This window comes from Acipenser ruthenus, chromosome 6 (assembly GCF_902713425.1).
Source record: "Acipenser ruthenus chromosome 6, fAciRut3.2 maternal haplotype, whole genome shotgun sequence".
NCBI lineage: Eukaryota > Metazoa > Chordata > Actinopteri > Acipenseriformes > Acipenseridae > Acipenser > Acipenser ruthenus.
In genome coordinates this window covers 65223237-65240628 of record NC_081194.1, presented here as the reverse complement: position 1 = coordinate 65240628, position 17392 = coordinate 65223237, and the positions used below count along the sequence as shown (strand labels likewise).

The window sequence follows — 17392 nt, the reverse complement described above, 5'->3', positions numbered from 1 at the left end:
ATATATATATATATATATATATATATATATATACAGAGGCTGTATATTGTGCTCTAAGCATGTTCTTACTCATTAAAAAAAAACTGTTCAACTGCTGTAACTTTTAATACATGTTAACATTCACTTCACAGTTGCAACTTTAAGACTGCGCGAAAGTGCCCGCCCTTTGTGTCTGCCTTGCTGTCGATCAAATTCGTCACTGTAGCAACAACACACACCCCCTTCAAGCAAGTTCGACTGTCTCGAACACATGACGTCATTCTATTTATAAACAAGTGGGCCGGAATCATGCTTTCTGTGTATTGGTTGGCTTCTCGTAAATTAAATCCACAAAGCTCGACTTTTTGAAGGCTTAACTCAAAACGTCAGCTTTCAGTTACCCCACCCCACCCCCCTACCTGTGTTTAAAAAAAAAAAAGGAAGAAGACTGCAGCTCTTTTGTTACAGAATAATGTATTATTTGCTAAGTGTCTGCGCACGAGTTATGTCTTATATGGAGTGCGGTTTTACTGCAATGGAATGTGTGTATTCTAGCGCGTTGATTTGAATGAAGAATGCAATTCCATTGCTGTGTGCATGGCACGGGACCAGAAGGGGGGTTGGGGAGGAGTACAACATCACGTGCAGCAAGATCGTCTTCGCTGCAATACCATTTTCATTCCAAAATGACACGTTAAAGGTGCAGTGTCCCCCAAGCTTTGTTCTAGGTACTGTATGAGCTCTGTAGCAGTACACACTTCACTCACATAGAAACCAGCTTGAATGTTACTACCTCACTCTGGGATACAGAGCCTTGCTGTGTTTTTACAACAGTAAAGCCTTAAATGACTGAGATTCATTTTGTGAAAAACGTGATAATCTTATACGTGGTATATTTCAGGAAACACGTGTAGAACTTTTTAATCATTACTAGAGGTTTTGCCAGCTTGTTTTCAATCTGATAACCATTCTTAATGACAGCCACTTAGAATTCCAGTTAATTCCATTTTTAAAGAGAGCTTTATTAAAAAGTCCCTTTGAACACATGCTGACATCCCTAGAGTAGTTGTTTTCAACCTTTAAAAAAAAAAAAAACTTGTGTCTGAAAGTTACAGCTCATATCTTTGGTTTTCTGGATGTTACAGTTGCAATAAAATGCTGACTAATCAGAATAACAAATAGAAAAAAATCAATTTTGGGGATTGACAATCTGCTAGTTTAGGATAAATACCAAACAGTATAATTTTCTGTCACTTTGCACTTTATTAAACCCGTTTTACACTGGCATGCTCTACCCGGGTCAGAACCTACCCGTGTCAGGATCCGGTGTCATGCGGGTCGTACGTGATTTCACACTGCGTTTGATAAAGCAGGGTTGACCGTCGGCCCAAATGTTGATGAGAGCAAATGTTTCTACATCCCTGCTGCAGTCTGGCTCATGGTGTGTCTCAATCAACACATTAAGGCTAAACAGGCTAAACAGAAATGTTCCTTGCGGAAGTGAAACCTTCACGCAGGTGTGCCTGTTTGTGTCGGCTCACGAACGGCCGTCAAGCATTTTGTCTCGCTCAACCCGGGTCAAAGCGTGTCACGCCACATCCTGAGGTGGGTCTCTGGGACCCGGGTATGTGGTTTCACACTACGTGGACTTGTGACCCGGTTAGCCAGGAAGCGGGTCCAGACTCGGGTAGGAATGCTAGTGTTAAAGGGGCTTAAGACTCTTCCCTTGACATTGCTTTTTCTTCGTTTTTCTTTTGCTAGTAAGAAATGTATATATTTCTGACTCGAGAAATGATACACAGGATAATCTAGATTTTCTCTATGACACTCCAAAACAATTGAACCAGCCGCTATTGCTGTTAGTATTACTAAAATGCAGCTGTGCCCTAGTAATCAGAGTGGAAAAACAATCAATCAAAATCTTATCGGAAAAACTTTGTTATGTCGAGATCACGAGAGTGATTACTTCGGTTTTCCTGACATCATTTATCTATCTGAGGAAAATGGGAGTAATGACTTACGTTTTCTTGAGCTCCGGAGATAAATGATCTTGTGATCTCGACATAACGAAGAATTGTATTCCTTTTCCCGATTGCCTCAACGAGTCGTCGTGAAATCATGCATGCGTACAGGTGGATGATCATTTTGAAACTATAGTCAGACTAAACTTTGAGCTGCCAAACAAAAAATAAATAGTTAAGCACACAGTGGTTTAGATAATATAAAAAGCGTTAAAAAGTCAATTCAATATAATTATTTTCTTTTACTTTCATTTTTATTTTGTGTATTTCTGAGTTGTCCAGCGTGCCCCCTATGACCTTGAAGTACCCACGGGTACGCATACACCCTGTTGAAAACACCTGACCTTATGAAAGGAAACATTGTTTATTTATAATGGATCAATATGATTCTGTGTTAATTACGACTGGCCTGTATGTCCTATAAATCACAATTACATTTTAGTTTTCAAGTCATAGTTAACCCAATAACCTAAACACTAACATTTCAACACATTTCGCTAGCATTTGACTTTTTTTATTGAGTAATTGTTTTATTTATAAAAGGATAATTCAGTGCTCATGAAAGGCGAAGGACAGTTAGATAAGGTGCCAGCAGGTGCCTTGTGAGCTTTGTCTCCTACCCCATGCCCTAGTGGTCGATGAAGCCACATCAGCTGGTTTCACAGGGCACCTGGTTTAATGCACCTTGAAAAGTCATTGACATACTTCGGTGTTCCCCTTTTTGTTGCTGAATAGTTGCACACAACTTTAACACAGCTTGAGTCTCACACATTTTTTTCCCCACTGCCATTCACGAGCCACCATATGAAAATATAATAGAGGAATATAATATACAACATACAGTATGTTTGTAGCTCCAGCTGAAAGCTAAAAATATTTCAATCACAGGGCTTTTGCCGAATTGTGCTCATCTTTTCTTTTGTAATAGACCAACAAGAAATCATGGGATCTCAAATCTGACAAATACACAGGAGCTTAAAGAGTAAGTAGCGGGGTTCCAAAAAATATAGAGTTACACGTCCCTACGTGACGCGTTGCTACAACTCTTTAAATAACATACCTGTCATTTTTCTTTTCATTGTTAACATCCTGACAACCTTTTACACTTGTAACTTTAATTCTGTTTCAAAGCTCTTTTCAAAATGGCTGCTGTAGTGCACTGGGATTTGAGATCTGTTGTCTAAATCTTTATTAAAAATAAATAAATAAAACATAACAAGCACTCTGGCTTTTCTTGTCTGTCTGTCTGTTGACTAAATATTTTTTTTTACTTTATTTTTTCAACAATTGACTAGAAATTGGCCAAATCACATCATTTGAGATTTATACTCATTTATTTATGCTCATAACTTTCAACTCTGCCAGTCCCACCTACCCTTTGTCTATACATATGTAGAGTAGATGAGGCTGTATGAGCTGAATGGTCATTTTGTCATGTGATTTGAAAGATAAAATGACCAGCTATTCATCCTTAAATATTCTGAGATAACAAAATCAAGTTACATGCAGGACACAAGATGCCACTAAACAAAAGCCGGGTTGTGCCACATCTGGATTTTTTTAATAGTATTTTACAGTACCAGTGAATCCACCTGGATTACATTAACAGATATATTATTAGGGAATAATCTTGGGATAAATAATGATAGGTGGTTGATATAACCCAGGTAGTTATGATGAACCTTAAATGAAAGGCCCGAAACTGCATGATCCCAGTCATCTAACATTCAAATTAAAGGCCCCATCTATTGTCATGTTTGCACAATCCTTTTAACACATGGTACAGTATCTGTGTAACTGGTTTGCAATTGTTTTCTTGTGTGATGTCACTGATGGTACACCACAAAGCAATGTTTGCCCCCCTCCCCATATTAAATATGGTATCACCAGACTGCTTAACATTCTTGAGTCATGCATCATCCTGTCTGTGGCACCAGCTTTTTGTATACAGTGTAGTAGACAGTGACAATTAAACCTACTTATTATGTTCATTTTAGACACGACAAAGAGGACATGAAGTGACACTGCAAGATAGGATCAGCTTCTTTCTGAGGCAGCTTCATAGGAAGTCATTCCGACCTTTCAACACGTAATGAAAGGCAAAGTGACTAATTACCGAGTTCATCTAAAGAAGTCGTAGTCTTGTTTGTCTTCTTGGTATTTTTCAATTATAAAAAGTCAATGGGGCACTTATGATTGCTGTTGGATTTTTTTTCATTATTACTATTTTTTGCTGCAGAGCCATTAAACCTGGAAGCCGGAGGCATCAAACAGCAGGGGACAGCATTCTAGTGGGATTGCCATCCTTTCATTTGGTTAGGAAGGTTTTTTGTTTAGTTTTTTTTCCACAGAAGCACTGTCAAAATGACCTTTATAATCACTCACACCAGCTGAAACAAACACGAAGACTGCTAGTAGTATTGCAATAACTGCTCTAAAACCTGAATGCAAAGATGTTGTAAAGATGCCAACAAAAGAGTAGAATTGTTTTATGAGATATTTGAGTTGAGTTAGAAGCTTGCTTCAGAGCCTGGCTCAATACTGAATCCCCTTCAATGCTACAATGTTTGTGGCGTTCTTGTTAACACACTAATCAATGGAATAATTATGCTGTTGTACTTGGCAGGATCCAGATATCTGGCCTGGGCCAAGAATTATTACAAGATATTCTAAAGAAGAAAATAAAGTTTCATCCAGTTATAGAAGGTTCCTGGCTGCAAACTCTCTCTCCCTCACGTCTGGGTGTCACTGATACACCCCCAAGCGCTACATTCCTCCAGCTAGCCTGTTATTGGTGGAAGAAAATGTATTTCAAACAGCTGAGTTCTTGTTTACATATACAATCCCCATGTGCTCTTTCGGTAGTAAAGAATCAGCGCTTTGGAAGAATAGGATGGTAAGGATCCATTTAAAAGTAATCTTCTGCTGCCCTCTTGTGGTATTTTGTGTAGGCAGCAGTGTGGAGTAGTGGTTAGGGCTCTAGACTCTTGACTGGAGGGTTGTGGGTTCAATTCCCAGTGGGGTACATTGCTGTTGTACCCTTGAGCAAGGTACTTTACCTAGATTGCTCCAGTAAAAACCCAACTGTATAAATGGGTAATTGTATGTGAAATAATGTATAATGTGATATCTGTATAATGTGATATCTTGTAATAATTGTAAGTCGCCCTGGATAAGGGCGTCTGCTAAGAAATAAATAATAATAATAATAAAGGGCTAAATCCAATTAATTTATAGCTGGGAAAACGTATCTGAGAAAAATATGAATTCACTCTGCATATATCGACATGGAGACTTTTGTTCTGATTAAATCGTCACATCGTTGATTAATCTGAATAATTCACATATGCTATGTTCATTGCTTGAATTGGATTGTGGCATTTCAAAATTACCTGTTATTTGAATCTTTTTAAACATTATACAATAAGGAGGCTGTGTGGTCCAGTGGTTAAAGAAAAGGGCTTGTAACCAAGTGGTCCCCGCTTCAAATCCCACTTCAGCCACCGATGCATTGTGTGACCCTGAGCAAGTCACTTAACCTCCTTGTGCTCCGTCTTTCAGGTGAGACGTAATTGTAAGTGACTCTGCAGCTGATGCATAGTTCACACACCCTAGTCTCTGTAAGTCGCCTTGGATAAAGGCGTCTGCTAAATAAACAAATAATAACAATAATAGGCAAAACCTCAGAATGCAACACTGGTATCCTATATTTCTATTCTGCTTGCATCAGTTATAAACCAAATACAGTAATATAGTTTCAAGACATCCAAAAACACTCATTGAAAAAATAAGGTAAAACTTTTAAGAAACTACCACTGACACACATTTTAGTTAGTGCCTTCATCAGCGTGTAATAAGACATATTGAATGCAGCACTGTTATCAGTGCAATACACTATGTAACTATTTTCTTGTACACAGTATTCATTCTGTAATTTATTTTATATTTATGAACATGACATGACATTTAAAAACAGTGTGCTGTAAGTTAAAGAGGTGTGCCTATGATTTAAAAGTTTTTCTTACGTTTTATTAGTTATTAACATTATTACTGGTCACCCTCTTATGAAGTAATTTTGTAGAAATAAATTAAATGAACACAAATGAACACAACCACTACTGTATGCTATATTTCATGAGAACATCCAGTGTAATTAAATGAAAACATTTAAGCAGCTGGAACACTGGAAATCGAATTACTGTAACACTATGATTTTTATCTTTATGACAGTTACCAATACCCTCAATCACCTGACTTTCAAAATTCACTCACACAGACACCAAAAAATACATACAAGTTTTATACGCCAATATTTGGGGATTCAAAGAAGAATGCTGCTGATACGTAGATGCATTTCTGTTGATGCCCCACTTTAAGTTAAAAACAACATCAAAACAATGTTTTCTGCAACTTTGTCAGACAAGAAGAGAAAACAAAAGGTGATCTGCTAAAGACAAACTATTACTTTATGTCATTATTTGAATTACCGGTACATCAATGTCATACTGTACTTCCAAGAGATATGAATGTCAACAACAATGTCAAGGACTCTCTGTGTTTATTATCCAGCATGAAAGATCGTGGGATCACTTCTGTAAGTGTGTAGGTTGCAGAACTAAACATTTCTACTAAATATTGTCAGGATATTTCATATGCTTTTGGGAAGGCTTAATTTTGGGGTGTTACTTTTTCTTTCCCAACAAGTCAGTAAGAATTGATTGATATTGTTTTCATTTCTTGATTTTGGTTTTCCTACCACTACTTTTAAATTCACATGCAACATGGACTGTAGGCCCCAGTGCGCCTATGAGGTCACAGACAAAAGTATTGGCACCCTATGCGGTGTATACCATAATTCAAGGTAACATATTAAGGACAAGCATTTAGTATATTTTAACCACTTTTTAATAAAACAAAAAGAAAAATATACAATTCCTAGTAATTTAACAAACAATCTTTATATATATAAAAAAAAGTATTTCATTTAAAGTATTTGTTCATGACAAAAGTATTGGCAGCCCTGCATTTGCTTTTATTACGGCTTTCAGACATTTATGCTACATCTTAGTGAAATCTGAGCCCATTTGTCTTGCATATTTCTTTCAGCTCAGACAGATTGGATACACAATGCTTGATTACAGCTTATTTCAGATCAGTCCAAAGCATTTCTATTGGATTGAGATCTAGTGATTGCAAAGGCCATTCCAGATCTTTTATCTTCGTTTTTTTCAAGAATTCCAGAGTTGACTTAGCTGTATGCTTTGAGTAGTCGTTGTGTTGGAAGATAAACTGTCTGCCAATCAGTCTACAAGCAGATGGTATCATTGCACTTGTAGAATGTTTTGATACATGGCTGCATTCATTCACTCTTCAATCACATCAATGTCTCCAGTCCCTGAACTGCTAAAACAACCCCATATCATGATCAAAACACCTCCATATTTAACTATAGGTACAAGGTTCTCTTCATTGAAGTCTTTCCCTTTTTTTCTCCAAACATACAGTGGTCCATTTTTGGGGAAAAAGTTATATTTTAGTCTCATTGGACCAGAGAATTTTGTTGAAGAATGCTTCAGATTCCTGTTCATATTTCTTGGCAAATTTTAGACGTTTTTAAAAGTGGTTTGCAGCAAGGTCTACGTGCCTGTGTTCAGGTGCCATTGCAGTCCTTTAATGCACTATTATGGCTGATGTTTCTAAATCTTTAGGTCCTTGGCTGTTAACAATTAACGAAATGCCGAATTGAACTACACTTGTACTTTAAGTTTAAAAAGTGTAATTTGTACCAATTACAGGCGGCTCTTTATACTGCAAAGCAGGTTATAAGGCAGTCCAGTCATGGCTCCCATTTGCCCTATAATGCCATTACACTGACACTAGTCTCAGCACAGCACGGTCTCTTAACTATGGCTCCTGACTACAGCATTATAAAGGGGGAGCACTGTACTAGGCTGCTGTGCTAGGAAGCCTGATACTTCATTGGAAATTAGATCACATACCAATATAGATGTTTTTAGCTGTTATTTGAATTTGTGGATCATGTTAATACTTCTTTTGACTATTGTCAACAAAAACACTGTTAAATAACAGGTCAAAAAATAAAAATAGCAGAGATCAACAATATTTGCCAGGGCTTTCATCTTACACGCCTCAATTAAACATTCTTTAAATCGATCTGGAGCATCACATACATATTGTATAACTAGCACATGTATTTAAAGGCTTTTGTAAAGTGTTTTTGGTACTTTAGATTTTTAATACTAAATTTGTTGGCTGATTGTACCTTTAATAAACAGTAATAATTTGCACACTTTTATTAGATGTTTAGTAAATAACATTGCCAGACCCTTTATCCGCCTTTTTCTTAAGTTCTAAATGCCTTCACTAGAGGGCAGCAGTTACCCAATGAGTTGAAATATCTTCAGACAAACCAAGTAATGAGACAGTAACTGACATCAAATCCATTTCCCTACCCTTCACTAGCATAACATTTCACGGCTATCCTTACCATAGTGTAATTTATTTATTTATTTCTTTTTAATTAAGCTTTTGGAACTGGTGTATTGTGCTGGCTTTTTTAGTAATCAGGGTGAATAATGCAGAAACAACAGTAGAGAATGGTAGAGAACACATAAAAGGAGGTTTGAATTCATTAAATGTAGATGGTATAAATTATTTCTTTAAAGGCTCAATGGAGCACGTAATGACTTTCAGACAACTTCTTTTGACAACTTGTGAGACAACCAGTAAAGGTAACTTTTTCAAGCAGTTCTCGTATGAACATCTTGGTGAAAAGTGCTTGAAAACCAAGAGTACTAGCTGCTCCAATAATTCCCAGATTTAGTTGCCTGAAAGTTGCCTTGTGTTTCATGGGCTTAAAACATGCAGTGCTAACCTGCTTTACTGAAATTGTGAGGTTTGTATATGGCTTTTAAAACAAGTATATGTTAGTAACCAGCCACACATTACAATTCTATGGCTGCTTCGCTGGAGTATTGTTAGTATCAATACGCAAGACATCCCTTAATATTTATTAGTTGTTAGTATTATTTGTTCAAGCAAATATTTCAGTTACTTTCTATTGTTGTACAAATAGAACAGCACAACATACTGAGTTTGATATAGAAAAAGAGTTCTCAAAATCACGGAGCAAAATGAACTCAAGTAGGGTACGCTGGACTCCATCTCAAATAATGTGTACAACTTTAAACTGTGACTTAAATCACACAAATAGAGATGGACAGACAGGCACATCATTACATCACCAGATTTATTTTCTTGATCACTGGTGGCCAGTATAATGTGTGGCACCAAACTTTAAATAGCATTTAAAAAACATTTTTTAATAGCAGCTTACTGGATTTGAGGACTATACTGTTGTATAAACCTGTTGTGCATTTTCTAACATACATGAACAGTACCAGTCAAATCAAACACAATTCCTCCCCAAATGTTCCATAAATATTTAGTTGTAGAACAAATACAATTGCATAACATTTTTTTTATTTAAAAATATAAAATACAAGCTCAATGGAAGATCAATGCTGCAATGGCTAAAATGCAATGATGATATCATGTGAAATAAATATATTGCATTGTCTAAAATCATAACAATTTTGTTTCCCCAATGCTTGGTAAGTTCTGATAGGCCACTGATCCTCAGTGTCTGGTTATTTCTTGCTCCTGTCCCCATCATTCCAGTACTGGTCTGTCTGCATTTCAGTGAGGCGGGACACTGTACGCTGAAATGCAAAGACTTCTTCTTCTCCAGTAAAAATGGAAAGACTGCTGGCGGAATCCTAGAAAACACAAATCAAACACAGACAGTGCCTATGCTTAGTATGTAGAAAGACTAAGGTGTCTGACAAGTTAGTAACACCAAACAATGGGCTCTACTCTCCACTATGCTATAATTACAGCATGGCTTATTTAATTCAGTACGATTAAAAACTGCTGCTTTAAAATCACACTTTCTGTTTCCTATTATTATTAAAGTTTAATAATCACCAAACATTGTCTTACCTATATTACACATAACTTAGCAAGTCCATTATTTTTATGTAGATAAATAATATGAGACTGGGAAGAAAGCCATAGGTTGTTTGAGCTATGAAAACCAGGATTGTATAGTAGTGTTGGCCGTGTGCCGGCTTTCCTAGCTCCAGCTCCGGAGTGGCTCCAGTAGCTCAGCTCCAGCTCCAGAGCTAATGGAGACCCCCTGCTTCAGCTCCAGGCTGGCTCCAGAGCTGATGGAGACCCCCTGCTCCAGCTCCAGAGCTGATAGAGACCCCCTGCTCCAGCTCCAGGCTGGCTCCAGAGTTGATGGAGACCCCCTGCTCCAGCTCCAGGCCGGCTCCAGAGCTGATGGAGACCCCCTGCTCCAGCTCCAGGCTGGCTCCAGAGCTGATGGAGACCCCCTGCTCCAGCTCCAGGCTGGCTCCAGCTCCAGACTGGCTCCAGAGCTGATGGAGACCACCTGCTCCAGCTCCAGGCTGGCTCCAGAGCTGATGGAGACCCCCTGCTCCAGCTCCAGGCTGGCTCCAGAGCTGATGGAGACCACCTGCTACAGCTCCAGACTGGCTCCAGAGCTCATGGAGACCCCCTGCTCCAGCTCCAGACTGGCTCCAGCTCCAGACTGGCTCCAGAGCTGATGGAGACCCCCTGCTCCAGCTCCAGGCTGGCTCCAGAGCTGATGGAGACCACCTGCTACAGCTCCAGACTGGCTCCAGAGCTCATGGAGACCCCCTGCTCCAGCTCCAGACTGGCTCCAGTAGCCCCTGCTTCAGCTCCAGCTGCTTTTAGCAGGCTGCGCTCCGGCTCCAGAGCCAATAAAACCTTTAATCAATAATGTATGTTCTTGCCTATCATAGTAACATTCTATTTAAGTTTTCTTTGAATTGTTCAATCAGGAAAAATGTGTTTTTTAGAGACAAGAATGTGAAATCTGGTTTTAAGACAAATTTCTATGAATCTAGACTGTATTCCCCTTAACTACTATGCTGATTCTCTCTTTTTGACTTTTTCACAACAGCAGTAGAACAGACAATCGGATTTGGATACATTTTTTAAAAATTAAACAGCTAGGTACGAACTTAAAAAAATGTATTTGATTGCTTACATATGTTTATATAATATGCTTAATTCTAGGAGAGTTGTAACATTGAGATCTGTATTATTATTATTATTATTATTATTATTATTATTATTATTATTGTTGTTGTTTTTATGGTACATTTTCTCAATGTTGGTGTAATAATATTATTATTATTATTATTATTATTATTATTATTATTATTTATTTCTTAGCAGATGCCCTTATCCAGGGCGACTTACAATTGTTACAAGATATCACATTATTTTTTACATACAATTACCCATTTATACAGTTGTTTTTTTTTTTACTGGAGCAATCTAGGTAAAGTACCTTGCTCAAGGGTACAGCAGCAGTGTCCCCTACCAGGGATTGAACCCACGACCCTCCGGTCAAGAGTCCAGAGCCCTAACCACTACTCCACACTGCTGCCCATACAACGCAGTTAACTGTACAATAAAATACATTTCAATAAGGAAAAAATATATGTAATAATTGAATTTTTTGTATTTGAAGCGGAAAAAATGTCTGTCAGTTAGAAATGACCCAGCTGACAGAAATGAGAAATACGCATCACAACCTGCTTTGCCCTCCACCGATTTACCACCTTGCCAGAAGTTGGTAACAGTTTCTAAATTGGCAATAGGAAAAATAGCACTGTGTGGTACTTCTATATATGTAAAGAACAGATGATTTACACAGCCACTCTTGGTCCTCTATTTAATTCTGTCTGTCAAAAAAACGAGTCCAGATTAGGCTGCACACACACTAGCTGCCAAATAGTAATCTCTACATGTGAGATCAGTACAATAACTGTCAGGTCAGTACAATAACTGTTCACCCTTGCAATATAAAATACAGAAATTCACAGATTAATTCTCTGCCAGTGTTCTTTAGCAAATGGCACTGTGCTTCTCTAAAGGCTAAAGGGACTTACAGCCTGATTTGGAAGGTCATTTTTTTTTTTTTTTATCATCACCTACATGGCACAGTCCGAGGTCGTCCATAAGTATTCTGTGAGATTCCTCGTCGCTGCCTTGGCGATCATGAACAAATATTCTATCCAAAGGTCGATTTGCAAGACAGACGACTCGCACCTAGAGAGGGCAAGAGAAAGATATGTGGATTATATATATATATATATATATATATATATATATATATATATATATATATATATATATATATATATATATATATATATAGTACTGTGCAAACGTTTTAGGCAGGTGTGAAAAAATGCTGTAAAGTAAGAATGCTTTCAAAAATAGACATGTTAATAGTTTATATTTATCAATTAACAAAATGCAAAGTGAGTGAACAGAAGAAAAATCTACATCAAATCAATATTTGGTGTGACCACCCTTTGCCTTCAAAACAGCATCAATTCTTCTAGGTGCACTTGCACACAGTTTTTGAAGGAACTCGGCAGGTAGGTTGGCCCAAACATCTTGGAGAACTAACCACAGTTCTTCTGTGGATTTAGGCAGCCTCAGTTGCTTCTCTCTCTTCATGTAATCCTAGACAGACTCGATGATGTTGAGATCAAGGCTCTGTGGGGGCCATACCATCACTTCCAGGACTCCTTGTTCTTTACGCTGAAGATAGTTCTTAATGACTTTCGCTGTATGTTTGGGGTCGTTGTCATGCTGAAGAATAAATCTGGGGCCAATCAGATGCCTCCCTGATGGTATTGCATGATGGATAAGTATCTGCCTGTACTTCTCAGCATTGAGGAGACCATTAATTCTGACCAAATCCCCAACTCCATTTGCAGAAATGCAGCCCCAAACTTGCAAGGAACCTCCACCATGCTTCACTGTTGCCTGCAGACACTCATTCGTGTACCGCTCTCCAGCCCTTCGGCGAAAAAACTGCCTGATGCTACAGCCAAATATTTCAAATTTTGACTCATCAGTCCAGAGCACCTGCTGCCATTTTTCTGCACCCCAGTTCCTGTGTTTTCGTGCATAGTTGAGTCGCTTGGCCTTGTTTCCATGTCGGAGGTATGGCTTTTTGGCCGCAAGTCTTCCATGAAGACCACTTCTGACCAGACTTCTCCGGACAGTAGATGGGTGTACCAGGGTCCCACTGTTTTCTGCCAATTCTGAGCTGATGGCACTGCTGGACATCTTCCGATTGCGAAGGGAACTAAGCATGATGTGTCTTTCATCTGCTGCAGTAAGTTTCCTTGGCCGACCACTGCGTCTACGGTCCTCAACGTTGCCCGTTTCTTTGTGCTTCTTCAAAAGAGCTTGGACAGCACATCTGGAAACCCCTGTCTGCCTTGAAATTTCTGCCTGGGAGAGACCTTGCTGATGCAGTATAACTACCTTGTGTCTTGTTGCTGTGCTCAGTCTTGCAATGGTGTATGACTTTTGACAGTAAACTGTCTTCAGCAACCTCACCTTGTTAGCTGAGTTTGGCTGTTCCTCACCCAGTTTTATTCCTCCTACACAGCTGTTTCTGTTTCAGTTAATGATTGTGTTTCAACCTACATATTGAATTGATGATCATTAGCACCTGTTTGGTATAACTGTTTAATCATACACCTGACTATATGCCTACAAAATCCCTGACTTTGTGCAAGTGTACCTAGAAGAATTGATGCTGTTTTGAAGGCAAAGGGTGGTCACACCAAATATGGATTTGGTTTAGATTTTTCTTATGTTCACTCACTTTGCATTTAGTTAATTGATAAATATAATCTATTAACATGTCTATTTTTGAAAGCATTCTTACTTTACAGCTTTTTTTCACACCTGCCTAAAACTTTTGCACAGTACTGTATATATATATATATATATATACACATACACACACACACACACACATTATGAGCATCAACAATTTACTCAAAGCCTCCACTAGTGTTTTCTACTATGATAACAACCTTGACTTGCATAAAGAAGGGAAAACATTGAGTGAAATAGCTCACATTACTTGATTTTCAAGGCGTGGTATCCGAAGCATATGTAATTGACAAACCCAGGACTGGAAGACCCAAAAAGCTGTCTAACAAGGATGAACAACGCCTTCTGCCAGTTCTGTTGTCAATTCAATGCTTGTCTTCTTTCTATTCCTTAAGGATATTATCTTCAAGTATTGTTCATCCATGTTAGACAGCTTTTTGGGTTTTCCAGTCCTGCATTTTATCAATTACAGTTTCTCTGTACTTGTTGATTATGCTTCGGATACCACACCTTGAAAATCAAGTGATGCAAGCTATTTCACTCAATGTTTTTCCTTCTTTATGAAAGTCATGGTTGTTATAATAGTAGAAAACACTAGTGGAGGCTTTGAGTAAACTGTTTATGCTCATAATGCAACATGTCTAAGACCGTTGCACAGCATTATATATATATATATATTTCAAATAGGTTACTACTTGCTTTAACCTGTAAGGACCCTGCTTGAAATAATAAAAAGGTTGTAAGTGAGAAGGAGGATATCGTACTTTGTTGTCATAAAAGGTGTCGATGAGGGTGATGAAACGCCTGGCCTGGGTCTTTTTTGCCAAATTCAGAAGGGGTATATTGCGGATAAACACTGTATCAAAAACTGTGGACATCTTCAAGTAGTCACTGGCACCCAAAGGCTGCAACACAAAATATTATCATGACAATAAAAAATGACCTTGAAAAAAAAAAAAAAAACACAATAATATAAAAATGAGCAAACACTTTTCAAAAGGTAGGAAAACAACTATCCTTACAAAGCAGAACGGCTCCCAAGAGGCTTTATCTGAAAGTATGTCACCATCACCAAAATTCTACTGCTCTCTAGTGCTAATGAATGTCCATACCAAGATTCGACTGGATGATCGAATATATATACAACAAAATGTGTTTTGACATACTATACTTCTACCACTATACCCTACTCACTGATGATTTGCATCCCTGCAGAGTATTATAAACATACCTCTGGAGATATGGCATCTATAAGGTATGCTGCTATCTGTGAGAGCCAATGGAAGTACATGCAACACATTGTGCGATATATTAGGGCTCACTGACAATTAAAAAAAAAAAAAAATCACAATACACAATTATCAAGTGCTGTACATTTCTAACAATAACTTTTTTACTTTTATATTAAATATATAATGTAAAACTATAGACAATATAAATATATAACCTAATTATAATATAAACAAAGCTACTGTACCATTATAGGATGGCCAAATTAATGAACACATGAAATAATAATACATTTCCCATAATGGCAGGTGCATTATAACCAGTGTGAGCTAAACAGATATTTAATAAGGCCAGGAATTATTTGAGCGAGATTTATACTGCTATTAGGCTAAATGGCACTCCATACATGCATGTCCTGTCATTTACACAGCCTCTACTAAACAACAGTTAAAAGAAACTGATGCCTAATACCAAAAGAAATGCAAAAAACTGTCAATATGGACGAATTACTATTGTACAAAAAAAAAAAAAAGATAATACTGCTGATCCTATTAACTATATCACCTGAACTCGCTTTATACAAGAGAACCATGCCATACCTAATTGAAGAAAGACTTGGAACACCAGTAATGCATAATTTGCTCTAAAACATAATAATATTTTGATATGCTGTGTATATTTCACAACATTTTCAGTGTGTTAACAAAAGAAAGGCATGAGTGATTTTGTTAAATGTTATAACTGTCACTTAGTAAGGAGGAAAAAAAAAAAAAAAAAACACTTCCATTATGTTGCACCCATAGTGTTTTATTGTATTCATAAGCACTAATGGTGTATACAGAAAGTAACATTATGTATGTCCTTTTTAAATTGCCATAAATGTGTTGCTGGTAAAGTGATTTTACATCTTACAGAATTCTAGATGCATAACATTTTCCTCTTTCATAGGCAGCATGATCCAGTATCTGAATATACAGTTGGGCCGGTTTTAGCTACCCATGTTCTATTAAAAGCCCAGCTCCATTTAGACAGCCTATTGCCAACTGCTTCAAAAGTTCATCTTGAATGCCATCCACTATGTGCTCCACTGAAGTCACAAAGAAGCACTGCATTCAAACATTTCAAGAGCACAGACCCACATCGCATGTATCTTAATGATTTATAGAAGATTCACCTAAAAAGGAATTTCAAAGCAATACAGGGCTTCTAACTACTCGTACAGTATTAATTAAATCTTTACTTCATTAACATATATTACTCCAATTCCTACCCCCTATAGATCTATACATGTATCTGTCTTGGGTTTAATACAAAACATCTGTGTTTGGAAAACAACTTTGGTGTAGAACAATAATGAGAACATATAGAATAACATTACTGGAGCAAGGGATGACTGGAAGAGAAGCAGCTGACATCTTGTTGTTTTAACTACATTTTCATACTTCAGATCTTATATGAGGCCGATTCCAGCTGAACTGGACCAAATTTTGGGGATGTTTTTCCACCTTTGGCGTTGAAACATACATTTAACCAAATGTGATGGTGGAAAAGGGTCCAGGGTAGGTGTTGTGCGAATTCCAAAGAGTCTGCAACCTTTGCAGCAGTACTGTTTTGACATATCACCTTTTTTGTCCTAAAGCTAAATCTTGTTAGTATTATTTTAAGCTGGTTTCAAGGGCCTCCCTTTATAAATAAATAAATAAATAAATAAAAACAGTAGGTGCTGAAAATACCAGCAACTGCTAGTCAGCTGGGCTCCATGGGAATTTAAACTAATTTGTGACCTACAGTATGCTGGACTGAAAGCTTGTATTTTAAAATTGGAGAAACTTTACAGTGAAACTTCACGGAAATGTTTATAGGAATAATAGACATCTAAATAGCAATTCTAGTGGTCTAGGGCCAGTTACTATACAACTGTCCTATTAGACAGTTGTGCACATTTAAAAACAATCTCTCAACAAGCTTGAGAGAACTAGCATGGCTAACAGACAGACCAACCCTAGAAGACATTGTTGGGTCTGGTTTGGAAAGCCTATCCTTTGCTTTTAAATGGAGGCCATTGGTCTCTGGTGAGGTCATGCCAACCCAGTAACAGCCAGGTAACTGATGCTAGAAGCTAAAGGCTGTATAGACTATTTCAAGTGGTATCAATCAATACGCTCATGACAAAATGCTTTTGCCATGTTCCAATGCAACCTTTTCAACGTCAACATGCACTGGTATTATTAAGACATTAAAAAAACCCCAAAAAAACAACACTTCTGATAATTAATATATTTATTAGGACAAATGTAAAAGTTTAGATATTCATTCACTTCAAGGTCTCTTGCATATGATGGCAAGTCACTTAAATAGCTATTTGAATGTATTTAGCT

The 17392-nt window shown here is 37.6% G+C and overlaps 2 protein-coding genes across 5 annotated transcripts in view; both read right to left on the bottom strand.

Moving 5' to 3' along the window:
- Nucleotides 1-1477, bottom strand: part of LOC117411026 (forkhead box protein O3) — a 66743-nt gene extending 65266 nt beyond the window's left edge. The window contains exon 1 of the mRNA XM_059025676.1: nt 1291-1477. The gene's annotated coding sequence lies outside the window, so the exon portion shown is untranslated. The remainder of the gene's footprint in view (nt 1-1290) is intronic.
- Nucleotides 1478-9251: 7774 nt separating this feature from the next.
- The window catches only part of afg1la (AFG1 like ATPase a), a 58286-nt gene continuing 50145 nt past the window's right edge, over nt 9252-17392 (bottom strand). For all 4 annotated transcript variants that reach the window (XM_059025674.1, XM_034017616.3, XM_059025675.1 and 1 more), the window contains 3 exons: nt 14549-14689; nt 12075-12188; nt 9252-9799 (listed from right to left, as the gene is read on the bottom strand). In XM_059025674.1, coding sequence (XP_058881657.1) covers nt 9671-9799; nt 12075-12188; nt 14549-14689 — 384 coding nt within the window. In that variant the 3' untranslated portion in view covers nt 9252-9670. The remainder of the gene's footprint in view (nt 9800-12074; nt 12189-14548; nt 14690-17392) is intronic.